This window comes from Diabrotica undecimpunctata, chromosome 4 (assembly GCF_040954645.1).
Source record: "Diabrotica undecimpunctata isolate CICGRU chromosome 4, icDiaUnde3, whole genome shotgun sequence".
Classification (NCBI taxonomy): Eukaryota; Metazoa; Arthropoda; class Insecta; order Coleoptera; family Chrysomelidae; genus Diabrotica; species Diabrotica undecimpunctata.
Genome location: NC_092806.1, coordinates 94,169,989 through 94,190,788, shown reverse-complemented (window position 1 = coordinate 94,190,788; position 20,800 = coordinate 94,169,989). Strand labels below are relative to the sequence as shown.

At 35.0% G+C, this 20,800-nt stretch overlaps 1 protein-coding gene across 1 annotated transcript in view; it reads left to right on the top strand.

The window, feature by feature from the left end:
* Nucleotides 1-5,765: 5,765 nt before the first annotated feature.
* LOC140439787 (probable multidrug resistance-associated protein lethal(2)03659) overlaps nt 5,766-20,800 on the top strand; it is a 115,651-nt gene continuing 100,616 nt past the window's right edge. Inside the window, exon 1 of the mRNA XM_072529926.1 lies at nt 5,766-6,091. Within this exon, the coding sequence (XP_072386027.1) occupies nt 6,015-6,091 (77 nt within the window). The 5' untranslated portion in view covers nt 5,766-6,014. The remainder of the gene's footprint in view (nt 6,092-20,800) is intronic.

Here is a 20,800-nt window from a genome sequence, read left to right as displayed (position 1 = left end):
AGGAGAACCGAGGAAGCCGTCAGACCATTTTTATAATCCTTGTTAAAAAAGGGAAGATTACTGGCAATTCTGTCTAAATTGAGGAAGGACATAGAGATTGTAGGGACAACAGAGACATACCTAAAAGTAGTGGGCGGCTACAGAGGTAGGAACCTCAGAAAGCTCCTTGAAGGCACCTTTAGAGGTATGGATCCCCACCTCGTGCTGGAGGGGTATGAACAAGAAGAAAATAGGGCAGGGATGCAGAAGGTGATCGTGAAGAAAGGCGGAAAATCTTATGCCGAGTAGCTGCAACAAATAAAGGGTAGCGTAGATACCAAGAAGGGGATTAGTGTCAAAAGCGCTAAAAAGACCAGGGGCGGAGAGCTCATCCTTGAAGTAGCAGGAAAAAAACAGGCGGAGCCCCTGAAGAAGACTATTGTGGCACGTACGGAGGGAAACACGGTAGAGGACATCCGTGGTTATCAGGTTCAGGTGGACATATTTGACATAGACTTAGATGTTACAAAGGAAACAATTCTGAGGCAGGTCCGGAGATATACCGGCAGAAGGGGGCCTAATGACGTCAAACTCGTCTCTATAAGGGAAAATAGAGACGGGAACACAAACGCCACGGTCGGACTGACGCAGATTGCAGCCACTGGAAAAGCACTGGAAAAAGAACAGATACCCATCGGCAGAACTCGTGTAAGATACGAGAGAAACTACATATCCGGCGGTGCTTTGGATGCCTGCAGTCCGGGCATAGTAAAATCGACTGCAAGGGAGAAAACAGAGCGAACTGCTACAGATGTGAAAAATAAGATCACCAGGCACGAGAATACAGTAATCAGGAGGCTTTTTGCCTCACTTGTAAAGAATCCGGGCACAAAGCCGACAGCCTACGATGTTCGGACATCCTGGAAAAACGGAAGCTTAAGAGAGACCATATCAGAAAGGAGGAGGAAAGAGTGGGCGAAAGCACTTAGGGCCAGGAATTAGACAGCGTACGGGTAAGTCAGTTTAATAAATAAGAACCATTCATTACGAACTTTCTACAAATAAATGTGGGAAGGTCGAGGGCTGCTTACGACGTTGCAAAGGCACTTGTACGAAGGAAAGGTTATGACATGATCCTATTTTAGGAGCCCAACGTGAAGTTGGTCTCTGGACAGGGGATCATTAAAGATAGGAAATCTGATGTGGCCGTATACGTGGTGAATCGAGGAGCTGGCGTTACCAGACACTCCATTAAGAATCTTTATGTTAAGGTATATGACGGAAATGGACATCACACTGATTTCAACTACATTTCTGAACAGAGTCGTAAGCTGGACTGTTTTGAAAGAAGAATCGCTTAGCTTACATAAGTATGTGAGTTTTGAAATAGCTAGCAAATGACAGAAACGTAAAAATGTGAATATCAATTGAAAGAGATGTTTAAATGATGTATTTGTAGATGCTTTTGGCTTAATTGTTCCGGGCTATGAGAATGTACTGAATTAAGGGTTTGAGTAATGCACAGGGGTTGGCTTGTGTAAGATCAAATGTGAGGTATGAAACAAAACAACCATCCTGGTGGAACGAGCAGCTTGAAAATCTGAGTACAAATTGCATGAGAGTAAGAAGGGAGTGTAAGAGGTTAGGAATAGTACAAGCAGAATATTTAGAAGAGAGAATAAATGTACCGAATTGAAAGGGAAAAGACACCCTACCCCCTGCCTGAGGAGGAGAAACTTCGTTTAATACGGGAACTCTTTCCTCAGGTGGAGGATAGGCGTGAAAGGGTTATTGGTTTCGTAGATGCGGAACCTTTTACTGAGTTGGAACTCGGCGAGGCTGTTGGACTGATGAAGATCCGAAAGGCACCTCACATAGATGAAGTCATGCTGGAGACAGTAAGACTCGCCGCACTCAGATACCCGCAGGTTTGCTGAGATTACTAAACAAACTGCTTGAACGAGCCGCAGTTTCTAACAATGTTGAAAGAAGCTAAGGTTGTCCTTATCCCGAAAGGTAGAAAGGCAGCCTTGAGCGAGAGCTAAAAGAAAAGCATGCCCTGAGCGACCGCCAATATGGTTTTAGAGCCAAAAGGTCTACCATAGATGCGGTCACAGAAGTAACCTCTTTAGTTACGCAGGATACAAAGAGATGGGTGACTCTCATCCTGCTTGACGTCAAGAATGCCTTTAATACGGCATCATACGAAAGAATCATGTCCAGGCTGAGAGAATTGGACGTTAGTGAGTACCTGGTCAATGCAAATACTTTACTGACAGGTCCATAAGAAAAAAAGATACCAGCATCAGTACAGATGCCAAGGGGATACACTCTTGTAGCTTATGCCGATGATCCTGCACTGGTTGCGAAGGCGAGTCAGAAAACGGACATGGTTAATGCGGCTAACACAGCCCTGCGTCGCATTAGTAGGTGGATCAGAGAGAACGATCTACAGCTAGTGCCTCAGAAAACTGAGGTGTTAGTTTTCAAAGAGAGCCGGGAAAGATCCTGTCTTAGCTTTATAGTGGAAGGTGTGGAGGTTGCACCAGTTAAATCGATTAAGTATCTGGGAGTATATATACATCCAAAAGACGGTAGAGAATGCAAATTGAAATCTGAAGGTATTGATACGGCTGATGCTAAACATTGGAAGCCCAGATAGCACCAAAAGAAAGGTGTTAAATGGAGTTTTCCAGTCGTTGGTAAACTACGCTTTCCCTGTGTGGGGGTTAGCGTACTAAACACTGTGAAATACGTTAAGCTGATGGAGACTTTGCAAAGGCGAATGCTCTTCAGGGTATCTAGCGCATATAGGACAGTTTCAAATGAGGCTCGATATGTCATTGGAGCGGTGATACCGATCGTTCTGTTGTGCACAAAGCGAGCGAGGGTGTATGCGAGGAGGATGGATGTAAATATAGATGAGAATGAGAGAAAGAGTAGAGTAGCAAAGAGAATGGGCGAATGATAGCGGCAGGTGGGCGAAGGAGCTTATTCACGATCTGAGGCCGTGATGGGAATGTAAGTTCAGGAAACTAGACTACTTCCTGACGCAGTTTCTGACCGGATATGGTAGTTTTGGCACCTTCACAAATAGAATAGGTAAATCTGCCTCGGCAGACTGTATTGTTTCTGGGGTACCGGACGCTCCCGTCCACATTTTTAACTGCCAGAGATGGGCAAATGAGAGGGGAGATTTCGAGAGTCAAATGGGTTTCGGGCTGGATGAAAGAAACGTTGTAAACATAATGTTAAGAGGAGAGAGAGAATGGAAAGAAATACACTGTCTGATTTCTGGGGTGATGTAGAAAAAGGAGCAGGAGGACAGAGGAGAAAATTGAGCCAGGGATCTGAAATGTATGGTTAATATTATTTATTAGTTTATGGCCTAACGTCTGAAACATTTTCTGATTTACGGTAATAGGTATGGTTATTTATAAATTTTTAGTTTTTTATTTTAGTTGTTTATTGAGTAGTAAGACCACCTCTCTAGAACAGTGGTTAAGATTTTAGCCGGAACACGGTTAATCCGGCACTACCCTGAGGTCTTCTGGCCTAGTATCCTACTCGGCCGAAAGATGCCAGTGTATTCGTTCCGTGACGTAGATGTCCAAAAAAGATTTCCCCCACCGTTGCCTGTCAGAATTCAATGGATACCTTCTTAGGCTCTTACTGGAATCTGACAATATGGCGGTTTAAAAAAAGTTTATAACCTTGTTTATTATAACTATTATAGAAAGGTCATACAAGCATAAGGTTTATACAAATATAAAATGTAACTGTATCATCTGCAAAACCTAATATTTGTCCCTGGATTAAGTACAGTACCTTTTGGTAAATCACATTGCACAATAAGCAGATCACCTCTCTTGATTTTAACTTAAACACATTCTTACCTTTCAGTTTAATACTTTTTAAAAAGTTTATAAGCGTTAAAAGGGTTTACAAAAGTTGTTTATGATCAACAGTATCAAAAGCCTTTGCCAGATCTAGGTATGCTGCTAATACTACTATTACACACTTGCTTTTGCTAGAACAGATTTAAACTTTAATTTAATTACCCTTTTAAATGTTCTCGTAAAAGTTGCAGTAAGGGTAAAGTAGAAGGTAGCTACTTTAAAATATTGTGGCTGTGGCTCAGTATCTCTGTTTTTGTATTAGCTAGTAAGAGGATCAATGGGAAGAATAAAAATACACATAAGTATCAAATGTAAATTTCATCAATATATTGTATAACAAATAATATCAAAAAAATATCAATTATAAAAATACATATATATATATATATATATATATATATATATATATATATATATATATATATATATATAAATACACAACTTATATACCTGCTATATAAAATGAATAAAACTATCTAAATGATTAAAATTATGACACCTAAATTGTAAACATAAAAAAATATACAGATATATGTTCCTAACGTGTTCTTCAATTCTAAAAATCAAATAAGCAAAACCGTTTTTATTCACAAATTGACACCTTTTTAAAACATCTCCCTAATTTTTCTTTTGAAAATCATTTTACCGGCAAACACCAAAACTTATGTTACTTTAATAATTTTAAAAAGAAAATCAAAACAAACCTTATACTCCACAACTCGTTTAGAACTCTTTTTTAAATTCCTTCTTTTTAAAACCAAACGTCTCGTTTTCTTCCATACTATTTCCTAAAATCTCTTCCTTGGCAAATCAACACACTCTAACAAAAAAACATATCTTTTTTCCTTTTTCTATGTCTCCTTCTAGCGTTTCATTATACATACAACATACCATCCGCTTCTCGCTTGACAAACATCGACGTCATAAAACTATTTGGAATACCCCACAGTCAAACTCTATTATTATCAGCAGTCTTATTCTTTTTATTTCTAAAACGTTATAACAATACTCGGGGGCAAATATTAGGTTTTGTAGATGACATGGTTGTATTTTATACTTGATTAAACCTTGTACTTGTATGACCTTTATATAATATTTATAATAAACGAGGTAACAAACTACATCTACTTACTTTAAACTAGAACAAAACAGTATTCTTCATACACATAGAAGACAAGATAGACTGATCGTTGAAATACCAGCCCGTTCCTCCAGTGCGACAGAGAAAACTGAAGCAAAGCATCTCTTTCTAGTAGACCGGGTTTATCGACCACGTGACTTTCTGATTGGTCACGTAAGTCACGTGGACTATAAACCTGACAAATTGAAAAGAGATGCAGGGACTACTTTGCGTTAATTTTCTCTGTCGCACTGGGAGAACGCGACTGTATTCTAGCAATCAGCCTATTTGTATTATGTCTACGGTATTCTTTTCAATAAAAGTAATAAAAATATCTTACTCTAATATGACAAATTAGCAATACAAAATATCATTGGGAAAAATATTAATAAATCAACAAATAAGGTAAAATATGAGAATAATAATAATGGATAATTACTGAAAATAAAACAAAGGAACCGTTTTATTTTAAAGTGGTTTCATTAAAAAATATATTTTTTATTAATATCTAATAAAATATATAATATAATCATTAAGTCTAGTAATATATAACTGAGTTATATTTTATTTTAAAATAACTTTTTTAATTATTTTTAATATCAAATTAATATTTTTTGACTTATAACTTTCTAATGGTTTAACATAATGATTCCCTAATAATTGATTCCTAGAAAAAAATTTTGGTATATTCCACAGATATCTAAGCTAATATACAAATAAGCTAATATATACTTTTCATTATTTATTGAACAGTCTAGAAATAGTAGTGCTATTTTAAAGTAAACGTACGTGTAAAATACCCTGAAAGCCTAAAAATGATTACAAAAATATCTACCAGTCTATACGAAAAGGTAATATTAAATAAATTGTGATAAGATCTTTTCCTCCGTCACTGTTGAGTTCAACTGGGTATTAAACAAAAATATTTATATATAAAATAAATTTTGTTAAACAGGTGTATTAGTTAATTCAATTAGGTTATGGCAAGTGTGTGTTGTATGAGTTTTCCTTAAATAATGGATCAAGGTAATAGAAGACAACGAGCACCCAATCCAAGAGAGACTGCAAATTTATTTTCATTAGTAACATTTTCGTAAGTATACATATTACACGCTAAAATATTAAATATTTTGGAATTTTATTGATTACTGATGGTGATATTACCATCTAAAGTGTCTGGTGGTATCACTAAGTTTTGGGCTGCGATGTCCTTCTTCGGTCTCTTTTGTAAGCGATCTTACGTTGGTTTATAAACTGCCGAAGTAATTTTTAAACATAAAGTTATTTGTTAGAGTTCACGGGCACTGCATGGAGTTGAGTATGCAAAATAATGTGAACTGCATTATATTAACTGATATAAGCTCAATAGACCTTACGATTAATATTTTTAATGGACCGCGGATTTTCTAACGTTGGTTTGTAACTGCAGAAAGAGATTTTTATTTATAAATTTTATTTTAAACTCTTTTTTGTTTTTGTATTTTTTTATACATGAATGTTAAGTTTGTTTTTTTTTTATTATCATTTATTTATATACCAAGTCGGTAAAATAACTCTTTATCGGACGAGTCTGATATTACGAGTAGAGCGGGAGAAGCGAGCGAGGCGAATAACAGACGAGTTCGATAAAGAGTGTTTACTGACGTGGTGCATACAAAATTTAATCGCTAACCATAAAATACAATAACAAATAGTCATATTTTGTTTAATCCTTTATTGTACAAAGATAAAAAATATATAGTCATAAATACAACAATTTTATTTATATTCTGTTAAATTAACTACTAATGAACAACTTGACATGATATTAAAATTAATTCCTGAAGTGGAAGGTGCTTGAATGAAAGTGTTTTAACAACGTTAACATTTATATCGGTATTACAATTACCATTAAGTAATTTCAAATTTTTTTTTAATACTTAAAAAAATTTAAATTTTAGTCAAAATAAAAATTTAATATGACACTGATGATAGATGACTTTTGTATGATGGCCGCTTTCAATTTTTAATCGTTGGTTATCGGTACTGAATTGGTCCTAAATCGGTCCAAAATTTTGATTTATTTGATATTAACGTAATAACTAAATAATACAGAATTTCACGTTCTGACATAAATTTCAGTAATAATAATTTTATATTTGTACAACGTTTTTAATATTTGGGATAAGATAAAATTTAAGTTCATTAAAATAAATAATCGAATATTGCCATCGATCACTGACATTTAATTTCAAATAAGTTGATTAATATTTGTGGCAAATAAAGTTCTTTTTTCAATATAATAAAGTGTTACTTTACCGCCGCAAATAAGTACAATAATAATAATTATTATTATTATAGAAATAAATTACATTGGTAATCTACTAGTAAATTACAAAATTACAAAAAAATAACAAAATTACAATTTTTGGTTTAAAAGAAAAACAATATTTTAACTATAATATAAAACGGTCAAGTCTGTTTTTGAACGCGTTGGTAGAAGGCGAGACAATGTTATCGTTAAGGTTATTTCAGCACTCGAAAACTCTATTTGGCAGAAAGTTCTCTCTTGATCTTGTAGAAAAGTTCTCTTTTTTAAGATTAATTTTGTGACCTCTGAGGCGTTTCTCTTGATTTATGGTAAATAGTTCATCTCTAAAATTGAATTTTAATATTTTGTATGTGGTAATTAAGTCTCCACGATGTCGGCGAATTTCAAAAGAAGTTAAGTTAGCAATACTTTCTTAGTTAAGTCTTTCTGTATAGGAAGGTCTTTTCGGTCCCAAAGAAATGCGACTGGCTTTTCTTTGAACGTTTCCCAACAAAGTTTTGTCTCGAACCAAATCAGGATACCACGTTGGTACAGCAAATTCCAAGAATGGGTCGTATGTAGAGAGTGTAAATGTTGTTGTTCCATCCATGTTGCTGTGTTGGACTAACATGTTCCTAGAGAAGGAATTTGGTCATCTCCTCTTAAATAATGTCTTCCATAACTTTACCAACTACTAGCAGCAAGCTAATCGGACGATAATATTGTTGGGGTCGAGTTTGTTGCCTTTTTAAAAAATAGGGATGGCGAATGCTAATTTCCAACTACGTTTCAAGGAATTCTGAATAAAAGAGGTTTTCGTAATTAGCAATAAAGATATTGCAAGCGTGTCTGCGCATCTTTTTGTTTGAATTACTGATATCTTTGCATGAATGACTTTATTGACCGTTAACGATAAATATTTTTTATAAACAATTTTCTTTTTATTGCATCCTTTTTGTTTTTGTTTTTTTAATTTGGCTATATAGCAGTATCTTTAATCTTTAAAAAAGTAAATAGTACCATCAAAAAATCTTTTTAATTACTCCAAAGCATTTGCTCTATAGATCTGACCAAATAGTAGAAGATGTATACAAAAAATTAATCAATATTTGTTTTGGCAACATCCAAAATAAGCATATGTCATATATTCTGAGCTTATATTAATATATTCATATCCAGCATCTTTTTGTCGATATACCCTTGTCAACTTTGTCTAGGTCTTAATCTCTTTCGCTTTCCATTAAGTTTGCATTTTAGAACTTATTTTGGCAGTCGCTTCTCAGTCATTTTCGGTAAAAAAAACCAGTGGCTTATTTTCACATTGTCCGCTAATCTATGGTTTGTACCCATGATTTCTCCTATGCGGTGGTTTGTTACTCTTTCTCCCTTGAATTTCCAGGTGAATGTCACGAGAAATGCATTTCGGTTATGTTAAGTATTTACCCGGTTGTATTATTTATTTACCACACTTTCAAACCGTACGTTAAATTCTTCTTTTGTTGTCCTTGGATATCGATTCCGTTGGTCTTATATAATCCTATTTAGTTGTGGGATAGCTTTGCTACTCTGATTACTTCTGTATCTTATAGCTTCCGTTAAATTGTGCAAGGGCACAAGAGGGTTTGGAAAATCTAATGTCGCTTTTTTGTAAAGTTATACGACCTAGAAGTGACCGATGGTCTGACCAATGTAGCAGGAGTTGCATTTTAAACAGGGTATCTGATATACAACATTAGTGTGCTCTAACTAGCTTAGTGGAGTTTTAGACTTGGAAAATCACTTTCCAATGGTTTTAGTATTTTTGAAGAGAAGCATATTTTGTGGCTGGTTTTGGGGTTAACGGGGAATTGTTCATCTGTATGCTATTGGATATGGAGGCTAGTATTGCACCGTTAGGTGCTTCCGAAATAGAATGACCATAGCTTTTAGAGAAAAGATATATATTGATAATGGATATGGGGTAAGAGTTATCAATGAGAATGAATTTGAATGAATCCAAAGATTCTCTCTTGTACTGCGTATGGGTCAACGTGTGTACTTTGAAGCTAAGAGCTTGTACAAGGTTATGTTTGTATCTCATTGGGTGTGTAGAGTGATAATTTAAGAACCTGTTGCTCGCCATTTCTTTCCTGTACCACGTAGTGCCCAATGTGTTACTATGTGTGCGTATGATTCGCATATCCAAAAACGGTATGCTGTTATCAACCTCCAATTCACTTGTAAATTGTAGGTGAGGATCAACGCTATTGAAGACTGATAAGGTACTTAAAATCTAGGTGCTGTTGCTAGGATCAAGTCTTTGACATAACGCTATACAAAGGGAACCCGGAAATTTAACTTAGTGATACTCTCATTAATAAGGTCGTCGATTACGAAATTATCTAGAATGGGGGAAATCGACGATCCCATGGGAGTTCCAAAAATTTAACGATAGTATTTGTCATTAAATATTAGATAATTGGTGTCAAACGTCAGTTTTAATATTTCTGAGAATGTTTCCCACGTTACTGGACTGTGTGGTTGGATTTCATTCCAATGGTTCCGGAGTGACATGACGACGCTAGAGAGTGGGAGATTAGAAAACAGGGATACTACGTCGAAGCTTACTAAAATATATTCTCTTGGTAACTGATATATTAATAAATTCACAGAACTGGAAAGAGTCTACTATGTTGAAATTGTTCTTATAGTTGTATGCTTGTGAAATAATGTCCGTTAAGAATTGGGCTAAATTAGTATTAGGAGCGTTTATTGACGATAATATAGGACGCCAAATCCCTCCATAACTATAATGGCAATGCCCCAGGTTCTATTGTCTTCCTAAAATCCATAAGCCCAAACTGATTATGGGTCCTATATTATCGTCAATAAACGCTCCTAACACTAATTTAGCCCAAATCTTAACGGACATTCTTTCACAAGCATACAACTATAAGAACGATTTCATCATAGTTGTCGAGTAAATACTTAACGTTTATTTTAAAAGTCCAATAATCAGCCAATCGTCTCTCGGGCTGAGGGCTGGTGAAGGCAATTAAAATTTAATGACTTTTTCGTCTGAGAATGTAGAAAGTATCGAATATCATATTATAAGAATATATTCAATTGTTTAGATAGGGTTAGTTGAGTCGAATTTGTATCACCGAAGGAAACTGAATTAAATAAAACTTTTAAACTCACATTTGTGTATTTTAATACAAAAGTAATTTTTGTAATAGAAATTTAATTTTGTATTTTTTTGAACCAGGAGTCTCTTGTGAAAATTAATCGTAGGATATTTCTAACGTAATATTTGGCGACCGTGACAGGACTTATATACGGGTGTGCTTAAAAGTTATTTTCGCTTATTTTAGTGCAAACTTTTTTCCGGCGAATAATTTTGTTTTTGCCGTGAGCCTCGGCCAAAGTTAACCTTTTTAAGCGAAAAATAGAATCGGATAAAATACGCAGAACGGTTTTTCGTAGTGCATTTACGAAAGTTGCTACTGTTTTGGACAGTTTGTTATCTGAACCGGTGGACACTCGACCCTGTATTTGAAGAAGCTTCCGAAGAAGAGTTAATCAGTGAGATGGAGGCAGAATATAAATATACTGCAAGGTACTTTGAACTTAAGTACAAATATCATAACAGACCAGGTTCAGTAAGTTCAGAGTCATCATGTATAAAAGGTAAGCGCAAATTTAAATTACCTTCAATCGAGTTCAATAAATTTAATGGAGACTTAAAAGATTGGCTTCCTTTTTGGTCACAGTTCAAAGTAGTGCATGACGATCCATCAATTGATTTGACTGATAAGACTGCTTATTTGAGACAAGCCACTGTATAGTCTAGTAAGGCCAGACGATTAGTGGAGAGTTTTCCTGCAGTAACCGACAATTACTCAAAAATTATTCAGAGTTTGCAGTCTAGGTTTGGCAGAGAGAATCTCCAGATTGAAGTTTATATTAGAGAGCTCTTAAAGTTAATTTTGAGTCGAGTTTCTAGTAGTTCTTGTAATATGTCTACTCTTTATGATATAATTGAAAGTCAACTTCGTTCACTTGAGACCTTAGGCATAACTGCTGACAAGTATGCGGCGATATTGTATCCTCTTATTGAGTCATGTTTGCCAGAAGATATGATTCGACTATGGCATAGATCTTCACAGTTTTTAAGGCCTTATGTTTCCGTGTCCATGAAAAATATCGCAGAAACCGCAGAAGTTACAACTCTAGAAACAAGATTGAGTGGGCTAATGAGCTTTTTACAGAGTCAAGTTCAAAATGAACAAAAAATTGATTTAACCACAGAAGGTTTTGGTTTACCGACTGAAAATAATTATAAATTACTGGTGTGTATTTTGTAAGAGGCAGCATGACAGTACAAATTGTTTTAAAGCACAAAAATTTACTACGGAACAGAAACGTCGAACAAATAGAATGTCGAGTAAATACTTAACGTTTTTTTAAAAGTCCGATAATCCGCCTATCTCCTCTCGGGCTGAGGGCTGGTGAAGGCAATTAAAATTTAATGACTTTTTCATCTGAGAAGGTAGAAAGTATTAAATATCATATTATAAAAATATATACAATTGCGTAGATAGGGTTAGTTGAGTCGAATTTGTATCACCGAAGGAAACTGAATTAAATAAAACTTTTAAAGTAACATTTTTATATTTTATTACAAAAGTAAATTTTGTAATAGAAATTTAATTTTGTATTTTTTTGAACCAGGAGTCTCTTGAGAAAATTAATCGTAGGACATTTCTAACGTAATATTAGTAGACTTTTTCCAGTTCAGTAAATTTATCAATAATTTATTACCAGTTACCAAGAGAATATGTCTTAGTAAACTTTGACGCAGTATCCCTGTTTTCTAATCTTTCACTCTCTAGCGTCGTCACGTCACTCCGGAACCATTGGAATGAAATCTAACCACAAAGTCCAGTATCTTGGTAAACATTCTCGGAATTATTAAAACTGACATTTGACACCAATTATGTAATATTGGATCATGGATAATGTTTCAATTCGTTGTTGAATAATGCGATCTTCATTTCCACGTCATCATTTTTATTCACAAAATTTCGTGATACTCATACGAATCGAATGCCAAAATTTTCATGAAAACACATCCTACTGCAAATATTTCGTATGTTTATTGCTTCATTGCCTTGCCTATGCCAAAACGAGAGTTTTACGATATAATATAGGCGTCAAAAGAAGGCATAGGAAGCGAAATACCATAGTAATAGCAGATTTAGATAATGAAACCAATAGATTAAGTGAGAACCAACTTAGATAGCTTACTCATATGTAAACAGAATGAATTATGCACAGAATTAAAGACGAAAAGCTAGCAAGAATAAGTTAAACAATAGGCAAAAAATCAAGGACAACACTCGAATGAGGTCAGATGTTTGTTACAAGATACAACAGCATGATAAAAATAGAGAAATATCGTTACAATAATAATAAAATACGTATTATAAACCTAGTAGATTATAAACTTATTATAAAAATTGTCAGTGAATGTCAATGAATTATGAAATATCATTAAATTAACTCTACACCTCACTATAGATTGAGTTTATTGAATAAAAATATCAAATAAAATAAAAGATCTAGCTTATTATGCAGAAGCTATGACTTTCAATCAACTAACCGCCAGGATGAAGTACTGTTTAAAATAAACTACTGGTACTCGTAAACTATGTTAGTGACACATTAAATTGAACGGGATAAGGAAAGTTGATAATGCTATTAAAATAATAATAAGCGATAAAGTTGAGACAAACACTTTGTAAAAGGTCGAGTGTACACATTACGTTGAAGAATTTAATTCAACAATTAATATTTACAATAAGTTACATAAAATAAATAGATTTAGCAACAAAAGAAAATTGTTAAAGTAAATTTTAAAATAATATGACCTTTATGTGGATTTTGATAATACAATTTAACATATTTGTCACCAGTTGACTAATCTTATTATTGCCTAATATTTATTTGTAAAAAAAATGCACGCAGTCATGTTTAAATAGAATCTTAACCTGAAAATCTATGACATAAAATAAAATGGGTTATAAAAACCGACATAAAAATTCGTTGTTTTACTCTGAACTAAGGTTTAAAACCATTTTAACTACTTTGACTTATCCAAGATCACTAAATTCGGACAAGACAGCTGCTTATTTTTTATATGATAGTTATTGTTTTCCTCAATATTATTTAATCAAATTCACATCAACCCGGCAACTGGGGAAGAATCCACTAATTATAATTGAATTGGCTACAGTAAACTTTGATTGACGTATCATTATCAGACAATCAGTTTGTCTAAGAAAATACCCTATCAAGAAGGCACTCAGGATAGCATCTTGAAGCCTTAATTATTACTAAAGATTAACTCCCTAAATATCTATCAGTACGTCCGATAGATATTTAGGGATATGTACCGGTACCTCCGAGGTTTGGCAGAAGAGTTTTCGACCTTTAACGTAGGCTGAGATCATTATATTCATTTTTACCAGTTGTATGTCAAGTAATCAAGAATAAATGGCCACTATCTATTATTTGTTGTTGCACATGTACAAAAATTAAAGAAATGGACAAATTAAAAGTTATACGATTTATCATATCTACAATGAACTGCCCAGACAAAAAAAATATGACAAAGAAGAAACATTGTTAGTATATATATATATATATATATATATATATATATATATATATATATATATATATATATATATATATATATATATATATGAAAATTACTGAGTTCTCGGAAAGAACCGCGTTGAGAATATAAAACTCGACGTTTCGGCACCCATTTTGGAGCCATTATCAAGAGTGATACGGTTCGGTTCGAGTTCGGGGTCTCAATCTGCCTACTCCCCTCACTTGAGACGTACCAGTATCGTGTTCTATATTGCAAGAACTGTCTCTCGGCACTGAGGTCTCAATCTGCCTACTCTTCAGTGTCGAGTGACAACCGGTCTTACCCTGTGTGGCTGCTTTTATACTCGCTGTATGCGCGGGAACGGTATGCGCTGACGTGGTCTGAACTGACGTGGGCTGAGCGGTGTGGGCGGGAGGTCGCTGAAGCAGGGGTCACCATGTTGCCGGCAATCGTTTTGCGTCATCGCGCGTGGCGGACCCCACGGCGAATCTGGATATCCTTGGTCAGTTCATTTTCAACTTTCACTTTTGCTGTTTGCTTACAATAGAGGTAACATATGATTCTAATGTCTCTACTGTCTATGTTTTTATTTAATAAAATTTCTTTAAGCCGATTATGCTGCACTCTGTCAAATGCCTTCTCAAAATCAATGAAACAGGCATATACTTCCTGATTTATATCTAAGCATCTCTGCGCAAGAACTCTTACTGCAAACAGTGCATCTCGTGTTTCCAGTCCTTTTCTAAATCCCATTTGTGTATTACTTATGCCTTCATCTAATTTCTTATGTATTCTATTGTGAATTACTTTTAAAAACAATTTCAAGACATGACTCATTAAGGCTATGGTGCTATGTTCATTGCACTCCTTTGCATTGGCTTTCTTGGGTAGCAGTATGAATGTTGATTGGAGCCATTCTTTAGGTATTATACCTGTTCTATATATGGTATTGAAGAGATCCAAAAGGAGACCAATAGATTCAGTATTCACAATTTTGAGTAATTCGATAGGAACTTTATCAGGCCCGGGAGTTTTACCACTTTTAGCTTGTTTCATTGCATACTCAATTTCTTCTCGTATAATGTCAGGCCCAGTATCATCCTTAAATTCTTTTGGTGCTTCTATTCTCTCTTTGTCTTCAAAAAGTTGTGCTATATATTGTGTCCATCTCTGCATTTTTTTGGTTTATATCTGTTATAAGTGCACCACTTTCATCTCTTAGTTGCCTAGTTTGAAGTAATTTTCTCATTTCTGTTAATTCTCTAATTCTTTTATACATGTTAAAAAAGTCATATTTTTTCTCAATTTCTTTTAGTTCTTGGCACTACTCTCGTACCATTCTCTCCTTAGCTTCTTTTATTCTCTTTTTAATTAATCGATCAGTTTCATTATATTTAATTGGATTTTTTGTTTTGAATGATTTTCTTTCATTCATTAATAGTAGTATTTCTTCAGTCATCCAGTCTTTATGTTTTCTTTTATTTGGTTTTAAGTTTACTTACTTACTTTAAGTTACTTTTATATTTTGCCATTTCTGATCAATGTTATAACTACTTTTATTCAGTTCTTGGGCATTACTTTTTTAACCAGTTTCAATTTGGTTCGTAATGTGACTACTATGGGGTTATGGTCTAAACCGATGTCTGCTCCAGGGTAAGTTTTGGCAGACAGTATAGAATTACGGAATCTTTGTTTAATAAGGACAAAGTCAATTTGATTACGGATTATTCTATTCGTTGTATCACCGGGAGATTTCCATGTATACAATCTTCTTTTTGGTAGCTTAAAAAGTGTATTAGCTATTACAAATTCTTCCGTCTGGCAAATTTGTATCAAACGGTCACCACGTTCATTTCTATTTCCTAGACCATAGTCCCCCACATATCCATCCACTCTTTCCTGGCCAACTTTGGCATTGAAGTCGCCCATTACTATTGTAGTGTGATGTTTCTTCATTGATTTTAAGATTTGTTCCAAATCATGGTAAAATAGTTCGATATCGTCGTCATCTTTATCTGCCGTAAGAGCATAAACTTGAATTAAATTTACTATGCCTTTTTTAGACTGAAGTTGTATTGATAAGATCCTATCAGAATAAGGAGTAAAACATCTCACAGAGTAATTAACCTTTTTTGCAACTAAGATAGCAACATCATAGCGATGATTAACCTCGTTGTTACCTGAATAATACATGATTCCATTATTTGTAATTTGTTTGCCTGAACCTGGCCACTGTACGTCACTTATACCTAAAACATCAATTTGGAGGTTTTCCATTTCAAGCAGTACGTTCGCTAATTTACCACTTGCGTACAGACTTCTGATATTCCAGGTTGCTATTTTCAATGTCTTAAGTGCTCAGGGATTTCTCTGGTTTACGACCTGGGAGGCCCTGTGATCTACAGTTATTCCTCCCCTGTCGGATCTTGGATTCCGTGCTCCATAATCAGTAAGTTTGTTTACTCTACTTGTCATTTGCCATTCATGACTTTACTAGGGGTACTCTATGAGTCTACTCTAATGCAGTGGTTCCCTGTTGCGTTCTGCATCCTTACGCCGTTGACCTATTTTTCGATTCATCCGCCTTTAGGACCAGTTTCCCAACCCTTGGACAAAAGAGTGTCCTTTCACTTATTAACTCATCCGCCCGCAGCCGTTGGTCGTGAGTGGGAGATTGCTTATACCGGCAATCATTCGGTGAATCACCTGTTGGTCTACGGGAGGTATTTTATTTCCCTCCTACTCACCGGTAAACCGGGTCGGGCATTCCCCTATCCGCCACCTAGGGACGCGCTCTCTAGGTGTTACAGGTTTCCCCGAAAGCTATCAGCTCCAGGATGTCATAATTTTCACATGTGGCTTATTGTCGTACATGTGTTTCTTTGAAATGCAGGACGGAGGTATAATTAATGAGGGAATTAGCGACCGGAACAGGGACAGACCTTTTTTTAAAAAAGGATTCCTTTTTTCTTTTTCTTTAAAAAACAAACAACCAAAAACAATTGGAAAGAAGAATGGGAATGAAGTTACTGTCTTGTAAGGGGTTTTTTTATTTGTTTTGTATGATGTGATATATCTGGCTCAAGTTGTCGATGTCAGTTCTCTTATTTAGGGACGATGGATGTTTTAGAATTTGATACATTTTAAGGATGGATCGCATATGATAATTTTTTTGTTTACACAGTATTTTGGTATTCGTGAAGTCGATACTGTGTTTGGTTAAAATGGCATGCTGTGCAAGGGCACAAGATGGTTTAGAAATTCTAATGTCGCTTTTGTGGGAATTGTGGGCAGAATCTAGAACAAACTAATGTCGTCTATCATGTACCCTGTGCAGAGTGCAACTCCTGCTACATTGGCCAGACCAGTCGCTCTCTTCAAGGTCGACTAACGTCCCACAAAAGCGACATTTCTTATTTTCAATAATCCTATTTCTTGCCTTCGTCGACTATAAAAAGGCGTTTGATAGTATCTAGATGTGGGCCATTGAACAAGCTACTAATAATAATTGTAGAATAGATTCGAGATATAGGCAACTAATACATAATATATATGAAAATGCAACTATGATAGTACAACTAGACGAAAATACAAATCCCATCCCCATTAAGAGAGGAGTGAGACAAGGAGACGTAATATCGCCAAAGCTTTTAAACCTAGCCCTAGAAGACGTCTTCAAAACTACAAATTGGTCAACCTATGGCATTAACGTTAATGGCAACAAGTTAAACCACCTCAGATTCGCTGACCACATAGTGATTATAGCGAGCACATTCGAGGAACTGCAAATTATGATGGGGGAACTAGCAGCCAGCTCCCAATACGTCGGCCTAAATATGAATATGAATAAAACAAAAATAATGACAAACACAGATGACCCCAGACGTATAACTATAAATGGCAGTGAGATAGAACAAATCCAGGAATATATCTACCTAGGCCAAATCCTGAGACTTGACAAAGAGAACCAAAGTGAGGAAATTACTACAAGAGCAACACTAGCATGGGCAGGATTTGGAAAACTTAGTTTAATACTTAAGAACTGCAAAATACCCCAATACTTGAGGAGCAAAGTGTTCAACCAATGCATCCTTCCTATCATGACATATCCATGTCAAACCTGGACCCTACCCAAGGCAAACATGAATAAACTAGCCATAACAGAAAAAAAAAATGGAAAGAGCAATGTTAGGTATACGACTGTCAGATAAAAAGAGGAACGAATGGGTAAGATCCAAAACAAAAGTAGAGGACATAGCAACAAAAATTGCCAAACTTAAATAGAGCTTCGCGGGCCACACTGCTAGACAAAAAGACGAACGTTGGAATACTTCAATACAACATTGGAGACCTTACGAAAGTAAACGACCAAAAGGAAGACCACAGATGAGATGGGTTGATGATATTAAAAGAATAGCCGGAACAAATTGGAAATATGTTGCTCAGGATAGAGACCGATGTTAAAAAATCAACAGAAATAAAAATTATGGACCAAAACCTCTTTACCAATAAGTATTTTTAATCTAGAAATTTCCAAATAAAAGACTAGAAAAAGACATAAAAGACAGTTTTGAATGTATAAAATGAGATAAACGAGTAACATTGTCGGAGAGGGCCTAGTCAATGAAAAATCAAGAAGATTTTTCAAATAGTGCCACAGGTTGGTTTACGGTTGGTACACGGTTTTTTGATTTTTAAATTTCTTTAAATTGTTACTTGAATCAAAACCTAAACATATTTAGTAGAAAATGGTAGTACGGAGACATCTTAAGGCAGGTGCGATGTTAGAAGTTCTTAAATTTATTCTTTTTTAAACCTTTTAAATAGGATTATTAGATTGAATATGGTTAAGCAGTGCATTCTCACTTAAAGTAGTATCCACTTCACGAACGAGATCTTTTTTCTGTTAAATAATTTGGAATATATGCTATAAAGTTATTTTTCTCGAAAAAATCTCATTGGATGCAAAAATGTTTCATTGGAAGCAAACGGCCTATATTCAAATTGATATGGTGAACAAATATAAAAAGCCGATCATTATCATTAGAACTAAATCGATTAGATAAATTACATTCCTAACTTTTTTTAATATGTGTTTTACATAAAGTCGATGGAAAGCTTGTGGCATCATTCAACATAAGAATTATGATGCAAAGCATTTGTATATAAAATTATTTTATTTTCTTTTGTAAATTCAATGTCCTTTACACCAGGATCTGGTGGATCCTTTCTAGAAATAACATTCTTGCCCGCGGACATACTGGGGTACGGCGTTTAATAATAAATATATAAAAAAAATTGTACTTACAGTACAGTTGACAGAATAACAAAACTTGAAATATAATCAAAACAAACAAAATCAACTAAACACTTTGTTATATCTTGAAACACGAGCGAAATCGAATAAAAAAGACTTTAGACGACGCTCGTAATGCAAACGTTGATCGAGAATCTCTAATTAAATAAATATCTTTCTCTTCGTCATACAATATATTATTTTCTGTATATACTTTGACAGAATCTATCTTCATCTCTTAATATTCATCCTTTATGTATATCTACCATGTTCTCAGGGTATTTTAACACCATCTGTCCTTCGAATTGTATGTTTCTTCCTGTTTCTTTGTTTTTCCTGAAATCCGTCTGTTATAAACCGGTCGTACTGCAGGCAATTGGCTTATTGTACATATTTTGTTACTTTATGATACCGATTCCAGGATTTTGGAATTCTGTACTAGCTTATACAAGTCAATGGATGGGTACCATATATACGTATTTAGAGTCACTTCGTTGTCTCCAAAAAGTATTTGCCGCCTCGATCCCTTGCCTCGCAGTGATGCCAGATATGGTTGACTGTTTTAGGTTTTTTGCTACAAAGTCTGCAGCTGATATTTTCATGAAGCAGGTCCTCTTCCTGGCGCTACTGATGTATCTTCTATTTATGATGAGGCATATGCTGTAACGTTTTCAGCTTCTTTTAAGAATCTAAAAATTTTATTTCTTTAACTTAAATCTGAATTCAGTTAGTCTGCTTGAAGGGTTGGTTATACCAAATACTAAATAGGGACACTAATGGGTGGTAGTCCGTCACAATATCAACATTTAGAAATACTTCATACTATTACTAACAATTTTATCCCTATCGTAGGATAATTAATTTCTGCTTCGTTGAGTGCTCTACTGTCATATGTTGCAGGTTTGTCATTACTGGGAGGTTGTCAGCGATGCCTTGAGTTTATGAAAAGCTAAAAAGCTTAGCATTCTGCTGTCCACTAGAATTTTACAGTCTTTCTCGATAATCTATATAGAGACGCAGCTATTTCTGAAAAGCGATGATGTCTGATGTGTTTTCTGTCTCTCTTTTCAATCCTGACCCCTCAGAGGGAGTGTAGTGGGTATCGTGATGTCGTGTATTGTCCTCCTTTAAAGATCTCTGTCTCTGGTCATTTCTTTTAACTCGTGCATAGTTCTTTTGCATATGGTTGTAATTTAATCGATCCATCTTGTTGGAGATCTTCCTCGTGGTCTTCGTCCTTTTACCTTTCCTTAAATAATCTTTCCATATTTTCTGTGTTTGCTCTTCTAACGTGTCCGAAGTATTTTAATTGTTGGATCGCCGTTTGCTGACTTTTAGCTCATTTAAAATTGAAATATTTGTCCTCTAGTCAGTCTACGAAATTTGTAACATCATTCTCCAACATAACATTTCAGTGGCGTCTATCTTTTTTCGTTCCGCTTGTCGTAGGGTCCAAGATTCACATCCGTATGTCAGTATTGAGAATATTAAGCAGTTGATCCACCTCATTTTTAGGGTTCGTGAAATTTGAGACTCCTTCCATATTTTGGCC